This window comes from Crocodylus siamensis, chromosome 10 (assembly GCF_052110815.1).
Source record: "Crocodylus siamensis isolate JL-2025a chromosome 10, ASM5211081v1, whole genome shotgun sequence".
NCBI lineage: Eukaryota > Metazoa > Chordata > Crocodylia > Crocodylidae > Crocodylus > Crocodylus siamensis.
This window is the reverse complement of record NC_143404.1, coordinates 65,331,228-65,357,522: the sequence shown is the minus strand read 5'-3', so window position 1 is coordinate 65,357,522 and position 26,295 is coordinate 65,331,228. Positions and strand designations below refer to the sequence as shown.

General features: G+C 43.0%; 1 protein-coding gene and 1 long non-coding RNA gene across 2 annotated transcripts in view; one reads left to right on the top strand and one right to left on the bottom strand.

Annotated features, from left to right (window-relative positions):
* The window catches only part of LOC149856742 (uncharacterized), a 31,907-nt gene extending 25,103 nt beyond the window's left edge, over window positions 1-6,804 (bottom strand). The window contains exons 1-2 of the long non-coding RNA XR_016438331.1: window positions 6,638-6,804; window positions 6,310-6,409 (exon numbers count right to left, since the gene is read on the bottom strand). This is a non-coding gene — a long non-coding RNA (uncharacterized LOC149856742). The remainder of the gene's footprint in view (window positions 1-6,309; window positions 6,410-6,637) is intronic.
* LOC149856741 (piezo-type mechanosensitive ion channel component 2-like) overlaps window positions 1-26,295 on the top strand; it is a 55,113-nt gene that overhangs the window by 8,362 nt on the left and 20,456 nt on the right. Inside the window, exons 12-32 of the mRNA XM_090020510.1 lie at window positions 147-252; window positions 1,141-1,322; window positions 1,797-1,945; window positions 3,522-3,692; window positions 3,988-4,029; window positions 4,699-4,731; window positions 5,318-5,424; window positions 6,837-7,000; window positions 8,664-8,840; window positions 10,402-10,545; window positions 11,038-11,238; window positions 11,834-12,038; window positions 12,404-12,505; window positions 12,645-12,810; window positions 13,888-14,131; window positions 16,053-16,149; window positions 18,083-18,245; window positions 19,457-19,546; window positions 21,812-21,927; window positions 22,447-22,512; window positions 24,723-24,835. Of these exons, the coding sequence (XP_089876636.1) occupies window positions 147-252; window positions 1,141-1,322; window positions 1,797-1,945; window positions 3,522-3,692; window positions 3,988-4,029; window positions 4,699-4,731; window positions 5,318-5,424; window positions 6,837-7,000; window positions 8,664-8,840; window positions 10,402-10,545; window positions 11,038-11,238; window positions 11,834-12,038; window positions 12,404-12,505; window positions 12,645-12,810; window positions 13,888-14,131; window positions 16,053-16,149; window positions 18,083-18,245; window positions 19,457-19,546; window positions 21,812-21,927; window positions 22,447-22,512; window positions 24,723-24,835 (2,838 nt within the window). The remainder of the gene's footprint in view (window positions 1-146; window positions 253-1,140; window positions 1,323-1,796; window positions 1,946-3,521; window positions 3,693-3,987; window positions 4,030-4,698; window positions 4,732-5,317; window positions 5,425-6,836; window positions 7,001-8,663; window positions 8,841-10,401; window positions 10,546-11,037; window positions 11,239-11,833; window positions 12,039-12,403; window positions 12,506-12,644; window positions 12,811-13,887; window positions 14,132-16,052; window positions 16,150-18,082; window positions 18,246-19,456; window positions 19,547-21,811; window positions 21,928-22,446; window positions 22,513-24,722; window positions 24,836-26,295) is intronic.

Here is a 26,295-nt window from a genome sequence, read left to right as displayed (position 1 = left end):
TCTGCTTTGACTTTTTGCCTTAGACTTAGAGACCTTGATTCCTAGCGATTAGCAAAATGAGCAAGGTAGAGAGAGGAATTATTTGCATTCCTTTGTGGTTTCTTTCCATGAAAAAAAAATAAGGCACAAGTATGGTTTCCTTGCAGATCTCATATGCATTCACGTTCTGGCTATTGCTAAAGCAGCATATAATCGAAAGACGTTCGAAGGAGAAGCAAGACCCTCTCAAAGAAGTGGCAGTGAATGAGACGGGTAAGCAAATGTAATATTTACTCACAGATCACCCTGACACAGCACTCACTCATGGCTCTATAGCTCTCCATCACCAAGGTATTTAAGTGTCACCTTTACTAAAAAGGATTTCTTTGTATATTAAGATTTCTTGTTAAATAACTGGGGGTCAGCTTTTCATAAAGCTTATTCATGCTAAGGTGTGTGCAGGTTTAAAGCTAATTTGCACAGACAGCTACCCAGTTTGCTCTTGCAGTTGTGATAACTGCATGTGGAAATTAGCTACATTATTTGTACACTGAGCAGCCATTTATTTGCAGCCTGATAAGCATTTCAAATCTTTCCTGACAACTTTAATTTTTTCACAAGTTTCACACAGGAAAGCATGGGCAACAGGTGAGTTTGGGGAGGAGTGTGTACCAATGCACTCAGTAGACCTGGGGAAATAAAGAGCTTCTGCTAGAGCTTCTCATCGTGCCATTGTATCACTGTCTATTTTAGAGCTAGATAGGCGTAGAAAGGATTACATTAATCACCCCATCCCTAAAGGTATTGTTTCTAAAGACAAAAACATGCCTTTGTGTCTTCAAAATGCTTCCTCTCCCCCTATCTTGACCACAGGCAGCTAACCTCTACCGAAGACTTAGGGGTAGGTGGCAGTAGGGCAAGGAGGGCCACCCATTCAATAAAAAAGTAAGTTACCTTATGTCGAAAAGTACTGGACATTTTATGGGACTTCACCATTCCTTCAACATCCATATTATCAGCCAAAGCTTTGTGATTTGCTTTAACACAGGATGTTAAACATACTAGGCAAGACATTTTATTATAATAAAGCTACTACAATGATACAGTAACCAAATAACTACTTGCATCACCCCTGATAGATTTCAATTCCTCTTATTACAGAAGGAAATAAGCCAAATAATTTTCTGCTAGAACTCTTTGGCTCTCTGCTTAAGGGAATTCTGGTTAAATACTGGATCTACTTCTGCACTGCCATGTTTTTCGTTGTGAGCTTCAGTGGCAAAGTTGTTGTGTACAAAATTCTCTACGTTCTGCTCTTCTTGCTCTGCGTGACTTTGTATCAGGTAATGGGTTATTGGACGCAATGTTAAAGGGGAAATTAAAAGAAAGCAATAGTCTGCCACAGATTAATCAAGTTCCCAGTTTGCTCCTGGGAAGTTTGCTCCCAGGTTTGCTCCTTTGGGTTTTCATTCCGTGTTAGCATTTGACTATCTCAGTATGACTGCTGGACCATGTTTTGGCCTTCCTGAACTGTCTGGCATGGCTAAAATTCAATTCCAGTTGAAGAGAAAGTCTCAAGAGAAACAGGTCCTAATTTTGTTGGGAAGCCACAGATACCCTCAACACCAAGTCAGATATCTTAAGAACTCTAAGAATTTACTCACACATACATCCCAGTTTCCTTCACTCATCAAGAGAAGCCCTTGAGTCTGGGGCTTTGGGTAGCACAGGGTTTTTGACCCCGGTTCAGTCAGTAGACAGTTTTAGACAGCATTACAGACTGAACTGTATCTAACCTGAGATGCATTTGGTTTCAGATTCACTATGAGTGGTGGAGACGAATCCTGAAGGGCTTCTGGCTCGCTGTTGTCTCCTATTCCATGGTAGTGCTCATTGTCGTCTATGTCTTCCAGTTTCAATCCACTTCTGGCTTTCTTCTCCTGACCTTGGCAGTGTCAGAAGAGAGGTAAGGACTCTATTATGTTTTTAAATGATCCTCCTGGAAATCTTGCAGAATAAGACTTCCTTTTTTCCTCAACAAGAAGCCCCAGCCCTAGTCACCTCCTTCCCTCAGGCAAATTAAACTCTAGACAAAGCCACAGATAAATGCCCAGGCCCAAGGGTTTCTTCTTCAGCCAGCCCTCTGCCTCATGTATCTGGGCCAGCTTCCTAGGTCTGTGCCGAGTAATCCATCAGCAGCTACCACTCCTTTCAAAGCTTTGCTGCCAGGAGGGAGAAAGGACTTTTAAACCAGGCCCACTTTTCTAGCATGCCCTGTAGTGGCAGGCCAGAGTGGTGCAGGACCAGAGGCCTATCTGTAAAGGGTCTGTACATATATTACACTATCACCAATTAAAGTATCATTAATTCCCACCCCATGACTCCACAGACCTCATTTAAATAAACAACTCCCCATCAACAAACCATCATCAACTCTTCCTCTCCCTCATGGAAGGATCCAAAGCTCAGGAAAATCAATGGAAAAAAACTCCCTTAACTTCAGGAAGCATTGGATCAGCTCCTAAATTCCTAAAGAAGGAAGGAGAGTCTTGTGGTCTGCCTAGGATTGCATTTTATTAGTTAATGACTGTGAGCACACCACAATGAAAGGACCAGCAAGATCATAGGGAAGTAGGGCTGGAAGAGACCTCAGGAAATCATATAGTCCGGCCTCCTGCTCAAGACAGGATCATCCCTGACTAAATCATCCCAGCCAAGATGTTGAGTGTCTCCTTAGATTTCAATGAAAGCCAGAGGTCTTAGCACTTTTTTGAGGAGGCTTGATACATTTTCACCATTTGGAAGATTAACAGTACTGTGAGGCCGCATTATTTTATTCCCTTGGTGCAATGTGTACAAGAATAGAGCTCTCAGCATTTTCTCTATTTTCAGTAGCATGGCTAAGACAGCAGGATATGGAGTACAGACCCAAACCACAAAGGGGTGACTTGCTGGAATACAAACCCCAGCACAGTCTGCAGGATTCATCAGGTTTTTTTCAAAATCTTTTGGTAACTATCCCTGATTTCAGATCCAAACTACTGCAACAGAAGGGCCAGCTTTTCTGGCAAGTTACCATACATTGTTTTGTTAAAATGTTTGAGGGTTTTTCTAGTAATAGTAGCCAGATAGTGTGGCTTTTCAAAAATCAGTAGCAGTCATTCCCTTTACAACATGGGTCTTGGATCTTTCCTGTGGTTAGAGAAATGGCGACAAGAGGAAGGAACCTTGGGAATAAGATCAAGGGCTGGAAGAAGATAAGGGGATTCTTTATGTGAATTCAAGTTAAAAGGATGTGTCTGCTAGCCATTGTGATGCCAGTAGCCCATGACTGACTTAAGGAAACCTGTGACAGAGACACTATGCTGTCAGCCTCAGATCTAGGAAACAGCATGACTTGTCCATGTGTCAAAGGCATAATGAAGGATGACCTTGCTTAAAACAGCCACTCTACTACAGTGAGAAATACAGTACTGCAGTGCTCCATGTAATCAGCTACCTCATATTCTATGCATAAAGCCTTTCTCCCTTTTATTGGCCAGGTTAAAAGATCTGGGTCTGGAAAAATTTGACACAGTGGAACTGTTTGCTAAGATTCTGCTTCCATCAGCTTTCCTCTTGGCCTGCATCCTGCAGCTGCACTATTTTCATAAAGATTTTCTGAAGATCACTGACCTACGCAATGTTCCCGGGGATGCATTTACTCTGGGGAGGTACTGTAAACCAACCCATGCATCACTTAGCTTTGAAACACATGAAGATGTCTCTAACAGTATAAATGGTTACAAAAATGGCTATTTTATATATTTGCATGAGCATTTATTAGTCTTCTGACACACACACACACACACACACACACACACACACACACAACATCATTTCAAATTGGAGCATAACAGCATGTCTAATTTATGCATGCAAAAAATGTTAACCACGGGAGGTTTAGGTAGCTCCTGCCTTCCATTTGCTAAGAACATTAACTGAGGTTCTGTTATATTTCCTTCCTAGTAAAAAGAAAACTGAAACGAATGTGCATCTTCTAGCAGACATGTGAGTCCACTTCTTGTCTTGGATTTTTGTCAAATGTCCTCTTTATAGCTACACCAACCATTAATTTGATGTTACTTAGGGCTCAGGGGGCATTTATACACATGCTCTGGGAGCACTGGGTGTGTGTGGGGGGATGCATTAATTAGAGTGAGCTTTAAAGTGCTCCTGCTGTCATTTTAAGCACAGGGACACTACTGATACACGAGATGCTGGAGGCTGCTGGAGTACGGTTATTATCATGCTCCAGCAGCAGGGCCAGATTAATGCATAGGGAAACTAGGCACATGCCTAGGATCCTGGTCCTTCCCCCCACAGTGGCAGTGCAAATGGCCCTCTCCTCCCCTCCACTCGCCTCATCTGGGGAGGGGGGTCTTGACTGGCCCCGGGCCCATGAGTTTGTTTGCCTAGGGCCCATTAAGAGGGGGCAGGTGGATTGCAGCCCTCCCGCCTTGTAGCCCCTCCACTTTGTTTCATCCTTGCTAATAACCAGGTAGAGTGAATGATCTTTTCTAATGCTGTCGTCATGGATATTGAATGCATGTGGCTATCCATCATTTGTAAAATCACTTTGTGGCCTGCTAGTAAGAAAGAAACTATAAATCTGTAAGGAGTTTTTGTTAGCATTTATAGAAAACCAGAAAAATATCTTGGTATTATTTTTTTTTTCAGGCTTAAAGAAAGTATTGTGAAACTGCAGAAAGGGTGAGCATGATGTTCTAGAGGATGATATTTCTTTGTACATTTTCACTGAAGTCTATTTTGCTTTTGATAACTGGAAGACAAAGATCTATAGTTTTCATTAGGAGTCAGTTGATTTGTTTGAATAAGTTCTCCACAGCTCCTTGAATGGAATATTGCTTCTTAACGATTTGACACTGTGGGAACACTTAATCCAAATAAGAGACCAAGACTGTATTTTTTTATGGCTCAATGTGAACGCATTTGCTTTAGTTGGTTCTCACCACAGGACAGTAATTTAAAAACAGGTAATATGGGATTTTCAAAAGCATTCTGCACAGGTCTAATGCTGTCCATCAAAGTCAAAGGGAGCTTTATCACTGATTTTAGCATGAGCAGAGGAAGGCTACTTAGAGCACTTTAAAAAGTATTGATAAATACTTTTGATTAAAATATAGTTTATCTCCACTTAGTAGTCTGTTCTCCCTTTTGGTTTAGCAGCAGGTGATTTTATATAGATCCCAATTGGTATAGCTGGCCTGACTTTAATTCAACTGGCTGAAAGAGCAGTCTGCTGGCTGACACTTGCCTTTTTTTCTGTTCATTACAGTGTGGCAGCCAACGAACCGCCTGGTGAAACTCAAACCAGCTTGGATAAAACAGGCAATGCAACAGTGGATGAAGACGCCATGAGAGAGGGTCAGTCGGAGAAATCAGGTGATTAATTGAAGCTCCTTGGAGCATTAGTTGAATTTTGTTCCCTTGTTTGTTTAAACGTGGAGAAGGTTCTGTGATATGGTTTATAGGTAACTCCTGAAAATAAATCCACATTGCCCAGTTAGTCGAGAGTGGCGGGAACCTGGGCTTGGGCACTCGGGTTAGCCTAGACTGAGCCTGAGTGCTCCCACACCAAAATCCTACCCTTTACTGTGTCTTCACTGTTTCCTAACCCCTGTGTCCTGCGGGCATATCTCCTGTTTCCTTGTGCTGAGATTTCATCTCCGGGTGGTTGTTGGACAAGCTGTCTGTCCTTCAGGAGAACTGAGGGGAGGCTATCAGTGTCCGAGGGATATAGACTAACTGCAACGAGGGTGCACTTTGAGGAGACCTGAAGCACAGCTCAGGCTTTCACTATAACATTACTTGAGCAAGAAGGCATGGCTTCAAAGCACAAACAGGCCTGTGTTTGAGGGTGTTGTTTGTGGATGATAGCCTGCATAAGGATTTGGGTTAAGATTAGGCATGCCCTCAGAGGTGACTTCAAGGATTGGAGTTATCACACCCTTTAAGTCCCTGGACCTGAAATAGGTTATGTGCTTCTCCAGAGTGTGCACTCATCCCAATTCAGTGTGACGATAATTAACTACCCTGGTTTCTCAGAGCCCAAGGCCTCCAATACCAGCCTTGAAATTGTCAGCTGTGAACTGAGTTAATTCTGTTGAATACATTACAAATGACAACAGGGTCGAGTTTCTATGCATTTAGGCAGCTTATGCTCATACCCAATACGAAGATCACTGTTGTTACTTAACAATACAAGCAACAGGCCAAAGAATAAGGACTGGCATCATGTTATGCAGTTTAAGTGAATTGTATACTTACCCACATGCACATAAGTGGAGCACACTGTAGGCAGGAGCAGAGTAGTCTAGGTGATGCCTATAGTTTCAGTCCTTGTCCCTTTTGCAAGGGCTGAAGGAACCTGTGTAGTAGAGTGGGTGTCCAGTTATGAAGCATAGTGAGTAAATTATAACTTTTCTGTATCAAGTCCCTAAATACAATCTCTGTTCTGTATGTGTTCCCTGGTTTAGGCTTAGTAGAAATGGTCAAAGAATTGGGATTCACAGCTATGTAACACCTGGCTTTCATAAAAATGAATCATAAAAACAAAGCCACATGAAAAGTTTTCTACATATAAAACTGATGTTACCTGCTTTAATCCTGTTTCTTGCCTTTCATTAACTTCTACAACAACACTGTTCTTATGCCACTTTTCCTTTCTCCTGACATGAAAGATGATAACACAGCCCATTAGTCAAAGCCATAAACACAGCAGAAAATCCCTATTTCTGTTTCTGTCAATTCTTAAAGGTTATTTTAAAGTACTAACCTAACACTTTTTTTCTTAGGGGAAAGGACTAGTAACTGGACACTGGTGATTGACAAGTCAGCTTCCTGTCTCCTGAAGCTTTTGGAGATGGTTCGTGAAATTCAGGTGTTAGGATGGAGGATCCTGGAGCTGCACATCCTTAAAATTGTGTCCATTTGGATCATCTGGATCTCTCTTGAGGAGGTCAGAGAGAAGCACTAGGAACTGAAACATAACATTTTTTCCCCAGTGTTGCAAGAGACTGAGATTACTCCTAAAATAGCAGCTGTGGCCAATTGTGTTAATGTTTTGGGCCTGATCTGTTGGGCACAGACAGAAGTTACATTTGTCGTGCGACTGGCCCTGTGAAAGTGCTCTAGCCATGCCCCATGGCTGCACAGCACTTATTAAGCGCTGAATTGTGTGACAATCTGAGCCTTCATTACATGAGGGTTCAGATGAAGGTGCTTCAAAATGGAGAACCATCATTAATGTCTGACAGTGCGTGCTGGGAGCAGGACTGAGCTGATAAAGCTCGGCCATGCCCCTGGTGCTGTCTTCAGAATGGGAGGGGGACAAGGGAGCTTGGTCTGGGGTTTGCTCAGCCTGTGCTGGAGGGTGGGGGGCTCCAATCGCCACAGCAGGGGGGAGGGGGGAGGGAGGGCTAGGACAAGGGGAGAGAGGCTTCAGACATGCAGCTTGAACTGGAGCTCAATCCCCGAACCTCTGGACTCAACAGTGAACATCTGTTGGGTTGAGGGGAACACTAACTCATGGTGCTTCCTGCAAAACACCATGAATTACAGTAGGGAGCTGCATGTCACTCAGCACCTGTAATTTCAGCTTATGCAACTACAGTGCGACAAAGATGAGGCTTGTTTCCCCACTGTTTACAAGGTATATTCTGCAGGTAGTCCAAACTGAACATCTTTCTACAGCTGTGGTGGAGCATACAAAGTCATGGCTTTGCTTCTTCCCTGCCTCTTAGAAGCCTTTTCATCCAGAAGAGGCTATTATGTGTGTGTTTGGAACCAGGATAGAGGTGCAAGGAAGAAGGGCCTCTTTGTGACTTGTTTTAGACATTTTATGATGATGTGATATGGCTTATATCAGAACACAACAGCCTACAAAGTTTCCTTCTTGATTACTGAAGCTAAGGGTTTCTTTTCCTCCCTGCAATACCAGAATAAACCTCAGGGGAAATTCAGGTGGCTATGTCATCCAGGCCCAGGATTTCATAGCTGTCTGCACAAATGTGATAAATACACAGGCAAACAGCCATTTAGACAGAACCTAGACAAAACTGTCAGGCAAATCATCCATGTTTGGTTATGTTAAGGTCCATGTTTAAATAAATGATCTACATAAAAAAATATGCATGTGTAATCTGTATGCAGCATGCCATGCCTTACCATGCATGTGAGCGCAGCTTCATTTACTGTCTTTGACAACTGTCACATAGCCATTTTATTTTATAGATGTAGGAAATTGATATATTGCATAACAGGAACTTAAGTGTTATTTAGTTCCTTGTAAAAGCAATCAATAAATATGGATAAGACAGAAATTTCAATAAAAACATATTACTTACATAAGCCAAATGAAGAAGCCACATAAGAAGCTAAATGAAGGAAAATCTTTTTCTTTCTGCCCAGCAGTCAGCAACTGCCCAAACCTGTCAGGACATATTTTTACCTAAAAGTAGTTTCTTACTTTTGTTTTTATGGTTGTTATCCGATGTTGCATTGTTCAATACTACAATACCACATTGCAGTATTACAAACTGAATCTCTGAATCCACAAACACACTAAAAAAAGGGAAATTGTAATAAAACAATTCTGCTTCCCCCCCCCCAAAATTATTTAGGTGTCTATGATGAGTTATCCTTTTTTCATCCTCTGGGTGTTTGCCCTGCCATATCCCAAGCTCCGGCCTCATGCATCACGAATCTGCACAATTTGGTCCTCTGTGATGGTTATCTGTAGAATGATGTACCAGCTGAAGTTTGTCAAACCACATGAATACTCCTCAAACTGCACAGAGGTGAGTGTTGTAAAGCCCGCAGGTCCCTATTCTGCAAACACTTAGGCATATGGTTAACTTTACACACAAGGAGATGCACTGACTAACAACATACATGAGGTTAGTCATGTTCACAAAAGTTTCCAGGATCAGGACCTTAACGCTAAAGTCTGGAGAAAACTCCACTCTCTTTAAAACTTAGTGAACATGATTAACTCTCTAAATTTCAGAGTTATTTAGTATGAATCACCACCTATGAAGAATCAAGACTAGATTTCCAAATTGTTTAGGTGCAAAGCTACTTGTGAAAATGATACTTGCAATTATGCACCTAATTTGGCATTTCTACAGCAATGTGCAGATATGCCTTGAAAGTGTGTGAAAAATTGGCCTAAAATCTAGTAATCTTTTTTATACTTGAATCTGTATTCTATCGATGTAGAAGTCCTGTTGTTTGATGAACATGTGTGACCGATATAAGTACTGTAAGGACGCAGAGAGAGACTCCTATCAATGAGTGTGCATACAAAAGAAGTCATGTCCCTCCGACTGGGACCCTTGGGGACACACCCTCAATCGTGGGCACTTTGCCTCAGTTTCTCTCTTGATTTAGTCAGGTAAATCAGCTCTCCAAGTCACAACTGCCCCTCCTGGGTTGTGGTCCCAGCCATAAGCTTTCCTCCCCTCAAGAGTCAACATCTTCTCAGCTCTCCTTCACGGAGTTACATTCCCAGTCCTAGCACCCCTATCCCCCAGGCTCCTTCCCCCATGTTCAGCATTTCCAGAGCCCCCAGCCCAGCCACTCTGTCTCCTCAGCAGGCTTTTCCTTTTAGCTCTGGAGCACAGTCCTCCCTGGACTATGCAGGCTGCCCCCAGCCAGGATCCAGTCCTGCTCCCAGTCTGTCTGCCTGGGTGGAAGAAGGCCAGGCCTTGCCTGAACTTGGCACTTTGAAGGAGCAGTAAATTGGCTCCCCTCCCCAAAGCCAAGTACTACTCTGTCCCAGGAGTGCTTCCTCTCCCTTAGCACCTGCTTCTGGTCTTTCCTTCATCTTCATCCACTCCCAAAAGCTTGAGAGGCCACATCATGGAACTGAATGAGCTGGGCCCTAGCTCCTACTGCCCATCAGGGAACCGTCACCCTGCTACAATCTCAAACGGGCGGCTGCCTCTTTGTACCAGAGCTCTAAGCAGATGAAAGGTCCAGAGCAAGGAAGAATCCTTATGACCCCTGGCAAACTCACCCTTACTCTCATACTTTCCTTCTCTTGTTACTTCATATGCTCCAGACACGAGCTGTCACTCAGCTTATAAGGCTTAAAAATGATAGCTAGGCATACAAGAGTCTTTTCCAAGGAAGAAACAGGAATCTGGAAATGAAATTTCTGGTATAGGAACTCATCCCGGTTTACCAGAGACTCTGAGTGATATGGCTTCTGTTCTATTTTGATATGCATGAACTTCTGCATGCAAATGGGAATAAATATATAACAAATCAGAAATACAGCAGGAGAAGTCTTAGGGCGCCTATATTCCCCTCGTATTAGTGGAGTTAGTGCCCAGGCACACGTGTTTGTCTCCACAGAGACTCTACCAAAATGGAACCTACTATCACGACAACCGGGATGAGCTGTTGCAGAAATCGGTGTTGTATGTGGCGCCTGTGGACCCAGCAGTTTGGTACGGAGGCTTCCAAAAGTGTGATGACAGCGTTTTGCCGTGCCTGAAGGTAGGATTCTTATCGTGGTTCATTCTCATAGAGGCAGTCACCAACACCCTGCTAGCGCACAAATGGAAAGTGTAACTTGCAATTAAACCACGGATTAGTGCTGAAGGATTGGCAAATAGTTCATTTGCTGAAAAATCCTAAGGGAGTGGTGCTAAGTCCAGCTGAATCCAGTTGCTAATTTCTGTCAACTAGTTTTGGCTGAAAAATGGAGGAAAAAAAGTGGGGGCAGAGAAATCTATACATTTAATTTTACATTTTCTAAATAAAATGTGATAATAATTTTCTAAATTAAATGTTTTAGAACAGCACGGTGTCAACAACTGTCAACATGTAAACTTAAAAAAACGTTTGAACAAGTTTTTAAAAGCTGAAAATAAAATCAGATCCCTGTCTGGGGGGAACCGTGGCCTTTCCTTTCACCTGCCACGCTGCTCACCCAATGTCACATCTCAGATGCCATTACCATCTGATGCCATTTCACTACCCTTGCAGAACCACCTCACCATTTTGGGATTAATGGCAATGGAAGTGACAGTACATCGCCACCAGCTCTTCTACAGGACTCAAAACCAGCTGATTCCACCTATTACAGGGAGCATTTTTGAGTCAGTCACTCGGGAGCACCTGGATGATGGGTTACTCAGCTGCATCAAGTACTTTTTCAACTATGGTTTTTACAAATTTGGATTAGAGGTAAGAAAATATCACCAGAGGAATAGTCTTCCCCAGACACAAGGCTCAGCAGTAGCTTACTCAGGCAATAAAAGCTACAGAAAACACAAAACACTACAGGCAAAAATTCACTGCTGGTATAAATCAGAACAATTCCACTGAGGTCCATCTTCCTTCCCCCTCGAAAAACCGTCCCTATACAGGTGTATACAGCAATTACCATGATGTCACATTTGTATAGTTACTGAACTCTTTAGGCTTTCCAACCAGGTTGAAGATGGAATAGTTTCTGCATTCTCATCTTTCTAGACTGAGAAATACAGTATTGTGGACTCAGCTTGGGGTCAGCTGCTTCAAAATCCATGCTGGGAATTTCATTTGGCAGCAGCTACCTACTAAAAGGAATTTTCATATCTTGCTCCCTACAATGTGTTAAGGCCACAACGTTTTTGTTCTTTCAAAAGGGGCAATTTGGCAGAAACTGTTGTGGTGCTTGCAAGTCTACATTTTTTGCTCCTCTCCCCACCTCCAAATTTTCCCAGGTCTAGGCAGGAAGGTTTTCTGTGTGCCAAAGGAAGCCACCATATGTCTTACTGGGATGGTTCCATTCTTTCAGATGTGTCTCCTTGCTGCTGTTAATGTCATAATGTGCCGTATGGATTTCTTTGCCTTTATCCATGCCTGCTGGCTGATCTACCTCCTGTGGCTCCATCGGAGGAAAGCCATGGCTGAAGTTTGGCCAAGATATTGCTGTTTCCTTGCCTGTATCCTGGCCTTCCAGTATTTGCTGTGCATTGGTTTCCCTCCTGCTTTCTGCAAAGGTAATACAGCACTGTGCAGGTGGGTGAATGATCAGTGAGGTTGATCCCACTCCATTCATGCCAAAGCCACCACTTACCACAACGTGGGACCTTGCGTGCGGGGCATAACATTTTAGGGCCTGATTCCATGCACGCTAAAGTCACCGGAAAGATTCCCATTGATTTCTCCAAGGGCTGGACCCAGCTCCAATTCTAGCTGCTTCAGCACTGGGTTCAGCTCTCTGATCGGTAGTAGCAATAGCATTAATCCTATGCTAGCTAGAGAAAGTTCTTGTGCCCATATATTTGTCATTTCCCTTTTGAGGCCACAAACTCCGAAATGAGCTAAAAACCCTGTGTGACAAAAATAATCCCCTTGCCAACAGATTATCCATGGAGAACCTCTCGCTGGTCAGTCCATTCCAACTTCATTAAGTGGCTCTATCTACCTGATTTTGCCAAGAGACCCGAAGCCACATTCCTTCTGTGTAAGTACCAATCATCCTTATTTAACCAAAGGAATTCCTGCTGTTGAAGACTAACCATTATTGCCATAATATTCATCATCAGGATAATCTTGTCCTAAGATGCTGAGAAGCTGGTTTCCTGTCTCTTCTATCTTCTCAGATGACTTCCTGCTTCTGCTTTTAGCTTCCCTCCAGTGCCAGGTATTTGAAGATGAAAATAAACTGCATGTGAGAATGCAGGCGGGAGATAACATGGAGATCAGTTATGAGTTAGACCCAGCTGCCCTCAACCAGTACAGCCCTGTACCAAACTTTGTGCGCTGCAGGTAGGAATCAGGGAAGTTTCCTCTGAGCAAAGTATAAGACAAAGAAAAGAGGGATGTGGATGTTGAGGAAGTTTGGCTAGAAGGTTTTAATTCTTGCTTTTATGGAAGTAGAGGGAAGCTGTGAAATTGGACCTGGAGCCTGGCTGGAATCCCTGTCCAGCTGAAAACCTTGAGGGTGCTTGTGTCTGGGGTTTTGCATTTAATTTTCAGCCCTTTTGCAGACACATAAATTTTAAGGCCAGAGGGGACTATTAGCTTAAGTAGTCTGACTTCCTGTAGGCCAGAGACCATTGTTTTACTTAGCTACTTCTGTTTTGAGCCTGGTAGCTTGCATTTAGCTACATCTTATGTTCCAGATATGTGCCCCATCTTGATTTGAAGACACCAACCATGAATTGACCCAATGTTGACACACCACTGTGTCAGCGCTGACGAAGCTCTGTCAGTCTAATGAAATTCCATGTGTCTGATGTAGCAAAGTAACTGCCTTAGTATACTTATTACATCCAAATATAATGCATCTGAATAAAAGTTCATCTCCTCATGATTAGTCATAACATCAAAGAACAGATGGTTAAGGAACCCTTGGTCAAAAAACCAGGGACATGAGGAAGGGCACTTGATGCCTGAAAGCCTGTCTAACACCTATCCCAACTATATAGTCAGCCTAATAAAAGGTATCGTAAGAAATTCCTGGAACATCACAGCTACAACACTCCAACCTTACTTAAAAGATCACATTAGGTTTATAGCTTAACTTCATTAGTGAAACTTTTCAGCGTACTTCACTGAAGTATATCCTGTGTGAATTGTTTCCAAGTAGCATTTTTCTCTTCCCTGTGGCAGCCAGCAATGTATTTATGACCCAGCTGAATTTTAAACTTCATTAGCTGATAAAGTGATCCATGAAATGTAAATATTCCTTGCTGTGTGCAATAGGAGTGGGTCTTGGGATCATAGTGCTCACTAATTTAGTCTCAATTGAGGTGGTGTATAGGCACTGTGGGGTACAGCTATGATTCAGGGTGCACTTTTGATTTAACTTTTTGGAAAGGTTCTACCTTTTCTTTCCCATAGGTCCTATTTGGATATGGCAAAAATGGTTGTATTCAGCTATCACTTCTGGTTTGTGCTCTGCCTTATCTTTATCACTGGGACAACCCAAATCAGTATATTCTGTATAGGCTACCTTGTGGCCTGCTTCTACTTTATGCTGTTTGGAAGCAATCTTCTACTAGAGCCAGTCAAGAATATTCTCAGACCGTGGGACTACCTGATTGCATACACAGTCTTGGTCATAGCAATGAAGAATTTCCTGGCTGTACGTATTTTCTCTTTGTCTTTCACAGAACTGAGGGAAAATCTACTCCCTTATTATTATTCATATGACAATGATGCCTAGAGGCACCAGCAGAGATATGGGGCCCACTGCACTAAATACTACATGTGGGAGCTCGATGCCGAATTATATAGGACTGAATTAAGCACAGGCTCAGACCTGTTCAATTTAAAACTTTTATTGTTTCACAAAGTCATAAACTAAAGGAGGTCTGTTGGTTCACGAGGTTCCCAAATCAAGCCCTTGCTCTCTAACCCAGAGGCTAGGTGCGGCTGCCTGATTCAGTAGTCTCAGAACTGGTCAACAGCTCATTTAAAAGGAGTCCCTTATCTTTTTTTAGGCAAAAGATACAAAACTGTCCCCATGGTGGAAGTGAGGCATCTAACATAACTTTACTATTAGTTATATATGATAACACTTATACATATGCATTTTCTAATTCTTACTTCTATTGGTTATTTAGTTAACTTATCTATATTATAATATCAGGTGATACGCTTTGTATTATAATCATTACACTTCTTATGTTAATCCTTAATGACCTTTATATTTCTTATGCTAATTTTCTATAACCTAAATACATTATTCATCTATATGTTTTGCTGGGTTTTGCAGGGTTAAAATGTCAAAACTGACATAATATGCGGTTGTTTTTTCATCATTGCGGTTTAGCCATGCAGTTTCCTATTCTTAACAATGTAAGCGGCATGTCTGCTATTTTTATCATTGTTCAAAGGTCAGAAGTTCAGTATTTTCATCTAAGGGTCAGAAAGTGATTACCAGAATGTCAATCGCTGACTCCTCAACCTCCTTGAAGCATTCTGGGAGTTTTAGTGCCTTGTTTTTAATGCTAGGCCTTGCTTAGCATAAGCACTCTCTCACACTACATGAACACACTATAAAAGACCACCCCAGAAAACTTTCTTTCTAAGGCCCTGATCCTACAGTGACCACCTCACAGATAAAGCCTTGATGTCACTGAGGTTCCTGACAAGTTAAGGGTGACAGAAAGGGCTAAGAATATAGGGATCCTGGGAATACAACTATACTGCACAGTGAAGTGTCTTGGAGGGATACCTGAGCTAGTTCTGGACAAGACAGCTTAGATACCCGAAGCAATATAAGCACATTAGTGCAGCACTCTGCAATGTGCTAATGCAGTTACATTGCTTCCAGGGATCGCTGAAACATTACTACATTGTATTGAGTAGACAAATCTGAGCTGAAGTAACTTTTCCAAGGTCTAGCTAAGGAACATACTTGGATCTCCCAAGTTCCAGTCCAGTGCCTTAACCTTAAGACCAGCAATCCACTGTACTTCTACAGCCATACATATACATATACATATACGACCAGCTGGTGGGATTCTGTGATATCTTTGTGGTGCATCCTGGGCACAAACTACCTATTTTCTCTGTGGGCAGTGACCTGTTTTTCTGGTTCAATGTAATGCCTTTTATACCATAAAAATAAAATATTATCCAAATTTAATGAAAGATCTGTCCCTGTAGAATGCTGATTATTAAAGGGACACTGTCAGGGCTGAGATGAGCAGGAGTGCAAGTGATGGCACGTTAATAAATATTACATCAGTGGCGTGATGTGGTCGCTGTTTCCACAGGGAGACCTCTATCAGTGCAAACAGAGCAAAGCATCCATATCTGTAATTACAGACCATTCTTCCTCCCTGCCTTCCTCCTTCTATGGAAGAAAGGGGTTGGGATACATGAGAATTATTTTTCCTAGTTAAATAAGATGCATTAAAAACAAAGTCTCCTTTAACTCAATCACTACCCCAGTTGGATCCAAATAGCAAATGTAGTTGAAGCTGAGAGCTTAGGTGAATAAATACATTGAAGCTCAGTGCTGCTAAGGTTTTTCACTGTTTCCTTTCTATCAATAGATTGGTGCATGTGCCTATCTTGAGAAGTTACTGGGAAACCACTGCTGGCTAATACACACCTTTGGCATGTTTTGTACTATACCAGGATATGACTTGGGTAAGTGGAAAGCAAACATGAACAAGCTGGAAGGGAGAACAGAGGCCTCATGTGACTGTAGATTTAGGCAAATATTTTGTTACTGAGGAACAAGGAAAAATATTGTCCACTTTTCCTATACGGCCAAAAAGCACCATGTTCCTAGCTGTGCAGGCAGAACACAGAAATGCTATTGAAGTTTAGTCACACTTGTGTATGACCCGTCATTGTAAATCATATAGAAAAATACTACTGAAAGGAACTTTGATGGGTCATCTAGTCCCACTCAGGGTATAGTCACCTTTGTCCAAATAAGCTAGGCTAGTGTTTGTCTAGCCAGCACCTTAAAACGTCCAGTGACTTCCTCAACCTCTCTGTAATTTCCCCCAGGGCTTAACCACCGGTATGGTTAGAAAGTCCTTTGTATCACCTACTTCTTGTTGCAGTTTAAGCCCATTACTTCTTGTTCATTCCCCAATGGAAAATGAGAACCATCCCTCACCATCCTTTCTATAATAATACTTTTTGTATTTGAAGAACTTCTTTCAAATTCTCCTTCAGGCTTCTCTTTCCTAGATTAAATAATCCCATTTTTTTTAACCTTTCCTTATGCCCCACATTTTCTAAACCTCTAATTATTTTGTTGCTCCCCTCTGGATTGTTCCACATTGTCCTTAAAGATACTAGAACACACTTATGGATCGTCTATTCTGGTGAACTGATTTATAGCCAAGCAAATCCTAGGTGCTCCAGAGAAATGTATAAATTAATTATAATGCTCCTAAGTATTCACTGTATACCATTCCCTGATTCATATGTATAGGAGACAAAACAGTCCAGCAGTGATGCTTTCCATTTTAAAAGCAACCTCCAAGTGAATTGTATAACAGGTTACAAAGCGTTTGCTGCAAAGGCAGTTAGTCTTCAGTGAGTTTTGAATGAGAGCCATTACTGGGCACATCTACACAAGTATTAATGCGCTTTCGTTAATGGGCATTAAATCTAGTACCTATGGGCACTCTTATATGTGCCAAGAACTGCTTTAATTAAAGCGCTGCTGCATTTCCTGTATCAGCATCCCCACACTTCAAAATGGCAGTGGGGGGACTTGAACTAAAGCAAGATGCAGGAGACAGCAATTGCCATGGTCCAGCAGACTCGATTAATTTAGTCTGCTCCAACGCACTGGGAGTCCAGCGCATTGAAGCAGACTCTGCACTCATGTATAGGTGCCCTCCATTGTGAGGTATTAGGAAAATGCACATTAGCCTGTCTTAATGCATATTAACTAAACAGCATGGGGTGCCTATACATGAGCAGGGAGGATACTCTGATGCACTGTAATTACAGCGTGTTGGAGCGGAATTGATTAATCAAATCTACTGGAGCATAACTGCTGTGCCTTATAAGCCCCTTGCATCTTATGTATCAGCGTCCCCGCACTTCAAAATGGTGGCAGGGGCGCTTTATCTAAAGCTCGTCAAACGAGCTTTAGATAAAGTGCCCCCGCCACCATTCTGAAGCATGGGGTGCCGATGCATGAGACACTCTGGGCGCTTTAATCAGAGCAGGCTTTCCCCCCCCACACACTCCCGAAGGACTTGTATAAAAGCCGGTGGTTAAGTGATGCTTAATGCACATTAGCTTATTTTAATGCGCATTAAGTAAATAGCATGGTTTTAGTGACACTTTAATGTGCATTAAAATAGGCTAATGCACATTAAAGCGCATATGTAGACATGTCCACTGACAGTATAAGAAAAGCTGAACCTGAAACCCCAGTCCTCTCTCCCCATCCATGCTCTTCTTGATGCCACCTGGAGCAGAATTTGGGAGTTAGTTATGGGCCATATGTTGCTGAGTGCTAAAATATTTCTGTCAGTTTTCCTGCTATGCTGTCTCAGAGGAAGTACCGGGCATTTGTGCAGATGATGTGATGCTTTCTTCTGTGCAGAAATTCCTGAGGATGAGACATGTGAGCTGCCTGAAAATAAAGCAGGGATATTCTGGGATGCAATAAGCTTCACTTTCTTGTTGGTCCAGCGAAGAGTCTTTACAAGCTACTACTATCTTTATGTCGTGGCAGATCTGAAGGCTGCTAACATCTTAGCTTTCAGGTACACCTGAAGGATGCAGGGCATAAGGCACTGAAACCCAGCAGTGACAGATATCCTCTCTCTGTATTAAGTACTGTTCTTTCTCTGGGATGTGGATTTCTGGGGAGGCTGATGGGTGGGGGTCTCTTAGACATTATGTTCAAAACACAAGGCAAACATTTGCTAAGCACGAGCAATGCACTTAGTGCTATAAAAGCAAATAGGTCATGGGGCCTGGTGCAAGAATTTACAATCTGACATATTCACATGCACTACCCTGGATGATGGTATGCAGGCAAACTCAAAGTGGGACAGAAATCTTGGCAAGGCCTTGGTGAAAGGTTTGGGAGTGGGGGGAGGGGTAGAGAGGGTCTTTGGCTTAGGGAACAGATGCTTTGTTAGAGACTCCATTGCAACAAGCAGGCCTAGCAGGCTGAGCAGTGAGGCACAAAGAGCGGAGGGCATCCAGGTTAAAACCTGGCCTTCATTCTTAACTGCTGCAGTCACATCTCGTAGAAGGGTAAGGAAGGAGCGAAGAATCTGGAGATCTTTTTGAAAAACCATAAAATGCTGCCGTAGTTCTGGAAAATGGAACAGTTTGGCAAGTGCAGCCTCCAGCTTAGTGGTTAGATTTGTGCACCATCAGGAAGTGGCAGATAAAAGAAATGTCTGTTGAACTGTAAGAAATGTCTTCTAGAATAAATGATAAGCAACTCTGGATCTTGGCACGTTCCTGTGACCCCACAGAGGAACCTCTTTTGGTGAAGAGTGTTTTCTACCTTTCCTGTTCTACGACCCTGCTCCCAGCCTCGTGCTCCCTCTCTCTCCTACAGTCTCTTTCCTTAGCCATTAATTTCTATCTTGTCTGTTTCTGCATTTACAAAGGATCTCCCTACAATAGTATTTAGTATCTCTAAAGCCCTCCCTTACCAACTGCTCCTGCCAAGTGATTTACCCCGACTTGCCCAGTTTGGCAGGACATTGGCTTCTTACTTGGACCTTTGGAGTACGCCTAATATTGTGTTCTGGGAATGCAGGAGAGCAAAGTGATTGTTCTGAATGCTCTTAATTCACCAATGAGCTCTGGGCAATAGTGTGATATACCAGGTTGACGATGAATGGGTTACCTAGTTGTGTTTAACAGGGTCTCCCCCTTTGTAGTGGTGTAAAGGCAGCAATGTGCTGCTCAGTGAAGTGATTTCAGTATTGCCTGGTTTATTTCATGCATGCAGAGGAGCAGAGCTGTTTGAAGCAAAGCTGAAAAAATTGGTGTTATTCAGACTGAAGGAAGAAGAAGAATCAGTACAGGTCATGGGAAGACAGTAAGTTTATGTTCATTTTAAATCACACTGCATTGGGTATCCAAGTAGAAAACCAATACTGGGAATACTGCTAAATGCAAAACTGAAGGTGATTATATAATGGTCATAGTAGAGATTCAAACAGGAGGGACAGCTGGGAGGAGACAGGGATTTGAATAATGGATTCAGTACCCAAACACTGTAACAGCTCTCAACTCCTTGCCCTCATTCTTCTATATGATTTAGAGATCTTGACAGAGATGGCACGAGGCATTTTAGATTCTCATTTAGACTGCAAGATAAGAAAGCTGTTGACTCTAGCCCATGGTTGGTCCCAAAGAAATTGTTACACAGCCTATGGTACAATATCATCACACCAGAGGACATCCATCTGGTCTATCCCACAAGATTTTAGCTTCTTTACTTCTCTAGACAATAAGAGCAACTGTTCAATGATGGCATCCGAACAGAACTAGTGTTAGACCTTGTCTATATTAGGGGCTTAGCTAGTGGTGAAGGTCCACTAAGGAAAACACATAGACATATGAAAAACATACTGGGTGAAAACTGGGGTTAGCACCTGTGCAATTTATCTTGCTTTGAAACCAGAGCAATCTGCACTGCTACAGGTTGTGGTTTACAGTAGCACATTACATCTACAGAAGGAATCGTCATTGCTGCAGCTACCTTCGTGCAGCTATAAGACAAGGCTTATTTAGGACCCATCTGCTGACAATGAGAAATACACCCTAAGGAAAGCTTCCTTTAAAACCTGAAAGGATGGACCAAATGTGAGTCTGTAGTCTTGGAGTCCCTAGGATGGAGATGAATGTGATTGTACTTGCCCGTGTCAAGTCCCTGCGTACCATAAGATCACTGAAGAGGTATACAGGCGGACAGCGGGCCAGAAGGTATCTGTGTCATCTGCTAGTGTCAGTACTGGAATAACGAGATCCACTTTTCATGGCAAAATGAATGAAACCTCCTTAATTAGTTATCAGATGAGTGAAGATTGATCAAACATTTCATTTTATCTGCTTCAGAATCTCACAGATGTTTCCTTGCAAAACTCTCAGACATAATGCCAAACGTATTGACACAATGTAAAATGCTGTCTAGAAGACAAATGTTGGTTCTGTTTGGGGTTTGTCTATAGTATTGCATGCATCTAATCAAAGCTGCTTCCTGTTTTGAATTATTAAATCTTGGCATGAATAGCTTCCAAATATCAGCCAGATCCAAAGTAAGTAGAGTTCAGTACAAGCAGCAACAATAATATCAGCAAAAGTATGTGTATTTAGATTAATAGTTTCCTTTTATCATTTCCTGACTTACTAACTTGCATGTGTCCATATGAAAGTGGCCAGCTTTGGAAAAGGTTAGCTTCTGCTGGCCCAAGGCATGAAAGTCTTTGCTATTCTCCCACACTTTGTATTTGAAATGTCAAAGGAGTGCTCCTGGAAGTCTGCATTCAAAGGTTAAGCCAATTCCTACTGGTGTTCCTGTGCAGATTGCCATCAACTTCAATGGGCTTTGAATCAACCCGATAGAATATTAATGTACTTATATTAATTTAAGCCTAATGAAGACAAAAGAGCATCCTATATCAGCAATAATTTTAGATAGATGTAAAATAAGTCTGTGTTCATGAAATAAGGTTCAGAGTTGTATGAAACAGCACAAGAGTTTCCAGTATTTGAGAACAGAACTGGGAGCCAGAAACTCCTCAGTCACACCCAGTTCTATGTCCTTGATCAAGTTCTTTTCATATTTATGATCTGGTACTACTAATTAAGGCTGATTTTATGGACAATATTTCCATTAAGATTTTTTTGATGAAAACTTGAGCTTTAAACAGAACCAAAATATGTAAAAGAACCTGCTCCTGCAAAAAAACCCCCAAAAAACCCCAAAAAACCAAACCACCTTTATTTTCTTTAAAAGACCAAAACCACAACATTTTTGTCTCAAAAACGGATTTTTTCTGGTTTGGGCCATTTTTTTAACCAAATGTTTTTATCCTTTGGTTTCCATTTTTCAGAGGGTTTTTTTTTTGGGGGGCGGGAATTGATAGAAAGTCAACTTTTTTCAGGGGAAAATCTCCATGTTCTGACCATTTCTATTATTGATACAATATTTGGGATGATAATAATGAAACTGGAGCTCATATGATAGGATCCTGGGAGGATAATGATTTAAAGTCTGCTTTGAAGTAAAGCCAATAACGCGTGTCTTAAATGCTAATGATTATTGTACTCCTGCCTTTGTCCTTTTTTAAACCCTTAGAATGGAACTGATCAGATCTAAGCAGAAAAAAGGGGACAGATTGAAAGAAAGGATCCCAAGTCCAGAAAAAGCAACTGTGAAACCCTCGGCAGAAGATCAGGAGCTACTAGATACAGGTGACATTAAACTTGTCACATTTAGTAGCCCAGCATAGAATGGGAGATGGTCTCTATCTTTGTCCATCCTCTGTTCTCTGCTGTGTTTTCTACAGTAAAACATTTCCTGAAGGACAAAATGGCCCTCAGCCAAAACCAGAGTCATTAGTCTCACCAGGGCTTATCCACAAGGCCCAAGAAGGTGAGAGTCATCCTTGCAGCTTGGGTTTAAGTCATTGGGTTGCAATGCACCTTCCTTCTGTTACCTTCTGCTGTTGTCACCCCTCGTGCTGGGTTTCTGGGCCATGAACTTCCAACCCATGCAGTGGATCTTGTCACCTTGCTGATAATTCACAGCAAATATAGAGAACCCTTCCATGGCTCACAAAGGAGACAGAAGTCTGACCTGACCATACCACACGCCCCACTGAACTCCCCACATGTGTAGCCTGCTGCATTGAGAAACTTCTTTTAAGCTAAAAGGAAAATGAGTATCTGCTTGTCCATCTTACTCAGCAAGTTTTACAATCGTCTTTGCAGAGGGAGGACAGAAGAAGGAAGATGAGGACAAGAAGTGGTGGCAACCCTGGGTCACCCACACCTCAGGTAGGTTCTCTCCTGGTGTTAAAAGCCTCTGAGGCACATATCCTGCTGGACAGGGGGTCTGCACACAGCTACCTGGGTTGCACATAACAGGAACCTGCCAAAGCATATCATGGTTGGGTGGAGTCATGTCAGCTCCCAGATGGGAGTATGGGATCTAATGGAAAAATTCCATAGACTTTTACATAAATGGAGTTGGAACAGCCTAGACCTAAAGCCATAACCTGCTCTCAGTTACACCAGTGTATCCCAGGAGTAACTCTGGCCCTTCTTTGTTACTGGCAAGCAAACAACTGCAGTTGCTGTACTGCACAATGGATTTCATTTTTGCAGAAGGGGAACTACAGCAGCAGTCCCTTTGCCAGTGCACATCGCAAGCTGGCAGGAAACTGGAAAAACCAGGCATTATCCTAAGGGATAATTATAATTATATAATTATTAGTGGATGCCTGAGAATTACATTATTTAAAAGTTTTGCTGCAGCTGAGCTGCTCTTCAGTAGCTGTCTTAACAGCTGTCACAATTTAGAAGAGATCATGTATGTGCAGCTCAGCAAAGAGCACAGAGTTTTCCACTGGGTCCCTCACACTTTCCTAGCCAAATGAAACTGGGAAGGATCGCAAACACATTGGAGGGGGCAAGCACAATTCAGAAGGATCTTGACAGATTGGACAGTTGGACTAGAGCTAATAGGATAGTTCACCTGGCTGGATGGCAGCTCTGTAGAAAGGGACTTGGGAGTCTTGGGAGACCACAGACTCGAGATGAATCTGCAGTGTGATGCAGCTGCACAAAAGGCAAATGTGGTTTTGAGCTGCATCAATAGAAACATTAGGTGCAAGACATGGGAGGTGATAGTGTGTCTCTACTCAGCAATGGTTAGGCCTCATTTGGAGTACTGTGGGCAGTTCTGGGCTCCACATTTTAAAGAGGACGTAGAGAAGTTAGAGAGGGTCCAGAGGTGGGCAACAAAGATGATCAAGGGCTTGGAAGGCAAGTCATACGAGGAGAGGCTGAAGGAGCGAGGCATATTCTGCTTGCAGAAAAGCTGCTTAACAGGTGACGTGGTAGTCTTCAAATCCTTGAAGAAATGCCGCGAAGAAGAGGGGAAGCAACTTATCTCTTTTGCTGCAGAGAGGAGCATATGGCTCAATGGCCTGAAGTCGCAGAAGAGTACATTTAGATTGGATACCTGGAAAAACTTCTTCACTGTGAGAACAGTGAGCCAGTGGAATAGACTGCCTAGGGAAATTGTGGACTGGAGTTGTTAAAAAAATAAAAAAAAGTTGGACAGCCATTGGTCAGGGATGATCTAGGTGTAGCTATGCCTAATTTCTGCCATAAGTATTTCCCATGCTTCTGGGCTTTGCTGGTTGCTTCTGCCCCCCCCCACCCCTTTTTTTCCCCCAGTACATGTGCCAGGGTATTTTTAAACCTCCCCAGAGGCTTTGGGTGTTGGCTACAGCTAAGGAGGGGTTTGCCTGAGGGTCCTGGCTAGAGGGCCTTGCCCCTCCGCTTGAGGTCAGACCAATCACCATATTTGGGGTCAGGGAGGAATTTTACCTGACGGTCAGATTGGTTTGGACTGCAAGGGGTTTTCCTTTCCTCTGTAGCAGGGGGCACGGCCCTCTCCTCAGGACTTTTTAAGTGTATGTGGACATTTTAGAGAAGCAGGATGTTGGCTGCTATGACTCCCCTGCTTTGCCTTTGGCAGGGTAGAGTGTTAGGTCCATGTTGTGTCAGGGTTGAGGGTAGGTAATCTCATGAAGAGTTTAGGTTATGGTTGTATGGGATGGTTTGGATAGGGACGATCCTTCTAGAGGTAGGGGGTTGGACTAGATGACTTCTGGAGATCCCTTCTACCCCTACTACTCTATGATTAATGTCAGTGCTATCCAAAGGTGGTTTTCTTTCCAGTTGTTCCTATTTAGAGCCTAAGTGCTACTTTAAATTGCATTAAGGGTAAAAATACTAATAAAAAGGAACAAAAAATATTAGTAAGGATAAAAATATGCCCAATTTACCTATTGTTAGTATTTTCTAAGATGCTCATCCTATCCAAACATAAATTAAACAAATAGTCTAGGGTTTTGAAAACCAGGCAATTGAGTTAAATACACAACCTCTATTAATTTCAAAGAAAGATGAGCACCTAACATGTTAATAGTTTTGAAAAAAACCTCAGACATCTTTTCTTCTGGAACTGATTTCAGTGATTCAAGCTGGGAGCTACTACCTCTTTGAGACAGACAGTGAAGATGAAGAGGAAGAAGGGGACACAGAACAGAGAAAGGAGGAAGAATCAAAGAGAAAAACAGCATTCCAGGTTTAGGGCTTATTTCTGAAAATATTCAACTGCATGGCCTTGCTGTTAGAGCACTAGACTAGGACTGAGGAGGCTAAAGTGCTGTTTCTAGCTATGCCCCTGGCTTGCTGAATAACTTTGGACATGTCACTTGACTGACCTCTGGCTTAGTTTTCTCATCTGTAACATGGACACAATGAAGTTTACTTCCCTGGTAAAGTGCATCAGGTGAAAAGAGCTAGGTATTGTTATAGATACAACCACACTGAAACTACCAAATATTTTCCCAATGTTGCTTTTCATAGTTTCATAGTTAGTAGGGTCGGAAGGGACCTGAGCAGATCATCAAATCTGACCCCCCGCCATGGCAGGAAAGAGTACTGGGGTCAAACGACCCCCAGCAAGGTGTTCATCCAGCCTCCTCTTAAAGACTCCCAGGGTAGGAGCCAGCACCACTTCACTTGGAAGCTGGTTCCAGATCCTAGCTGCCCTGACCGTGAAGTAGCGCCTCCTGATGTCTAATCTGAATTTACCTTCTGCCAGCTTGTGACCGTTATCCCTGGTCATTCCTGGCGGTGCTCGGGGGAACAGGGACTCCCCCAGTGAGAACGGGGTGAGAGACAGTGTCGAAGGCCTTCTGAAAGTCCAGGGAGACTATGTCCACTGCTAGCCCTGCATCTAAGGATTTGGTGACCTGGTTGTAGAAGGCCACCAGGTTGGTTTGACAGGACCTGCCGCTAATGAACCTATGTTGGTTGCCCCTGAGCATGCAGTCCCCTGCTGGCCCCTCATGGACATGTGCCAGGATAATTCTCTCAAAAAGCTTACCCAGGATCGAGGTAAGACTAACTGCCCTATAGTTCCCCGGGTCCTCCTTCCTTCCCATTTTGAAGATGGGAACCACATTGGCCCTCTTTCAGTCCTGTGGCACCACACCAGAGCACCACGAGTGCTTGTACAGCCGTGCCAGGGGTCCCGCAATGACCTCAGCTAATTCCCTCAGCACTCAGGGGTGGAGATCGTCCGGACCAGCTGATTTAAATACATCCAGTCCCTCCAGATGTTCCCTGACTAGTTCCTCACTGACCCTTGGCTTAGGTGCGCCTGCCCTGGGATTTAAGCGGGGGGTGGCTGTTCCGGTCCCGGCTCAGGAGGATGGAGGCAAAGAAGTTGTTAAATAGGTTAGCTTTGATGTCTGGTGTGATGACCAAATTTCCTAGCATGTCCTGCAGGCCCCCTACATTACCCGGAACCTTCTTTTTGCCCCTATGTATTTAAAGAAGGAATTCTTGTTGTCCTTGATCCGGGTTGCTAGTCCCAGTCCCATCCTTGCCTTGGCCTTCCTGACTACCCCCCTGCAGCCCCGAGCAATGCAGTATAGTCCTCCCTGGGGATGGCCCCTCCCTGCCATTGAATGTGCGCTTCCCTTTTAGCTAGGAGACATTCCCAGATGCTTTTGGTGAGCCATGGGGGCTTTTGCA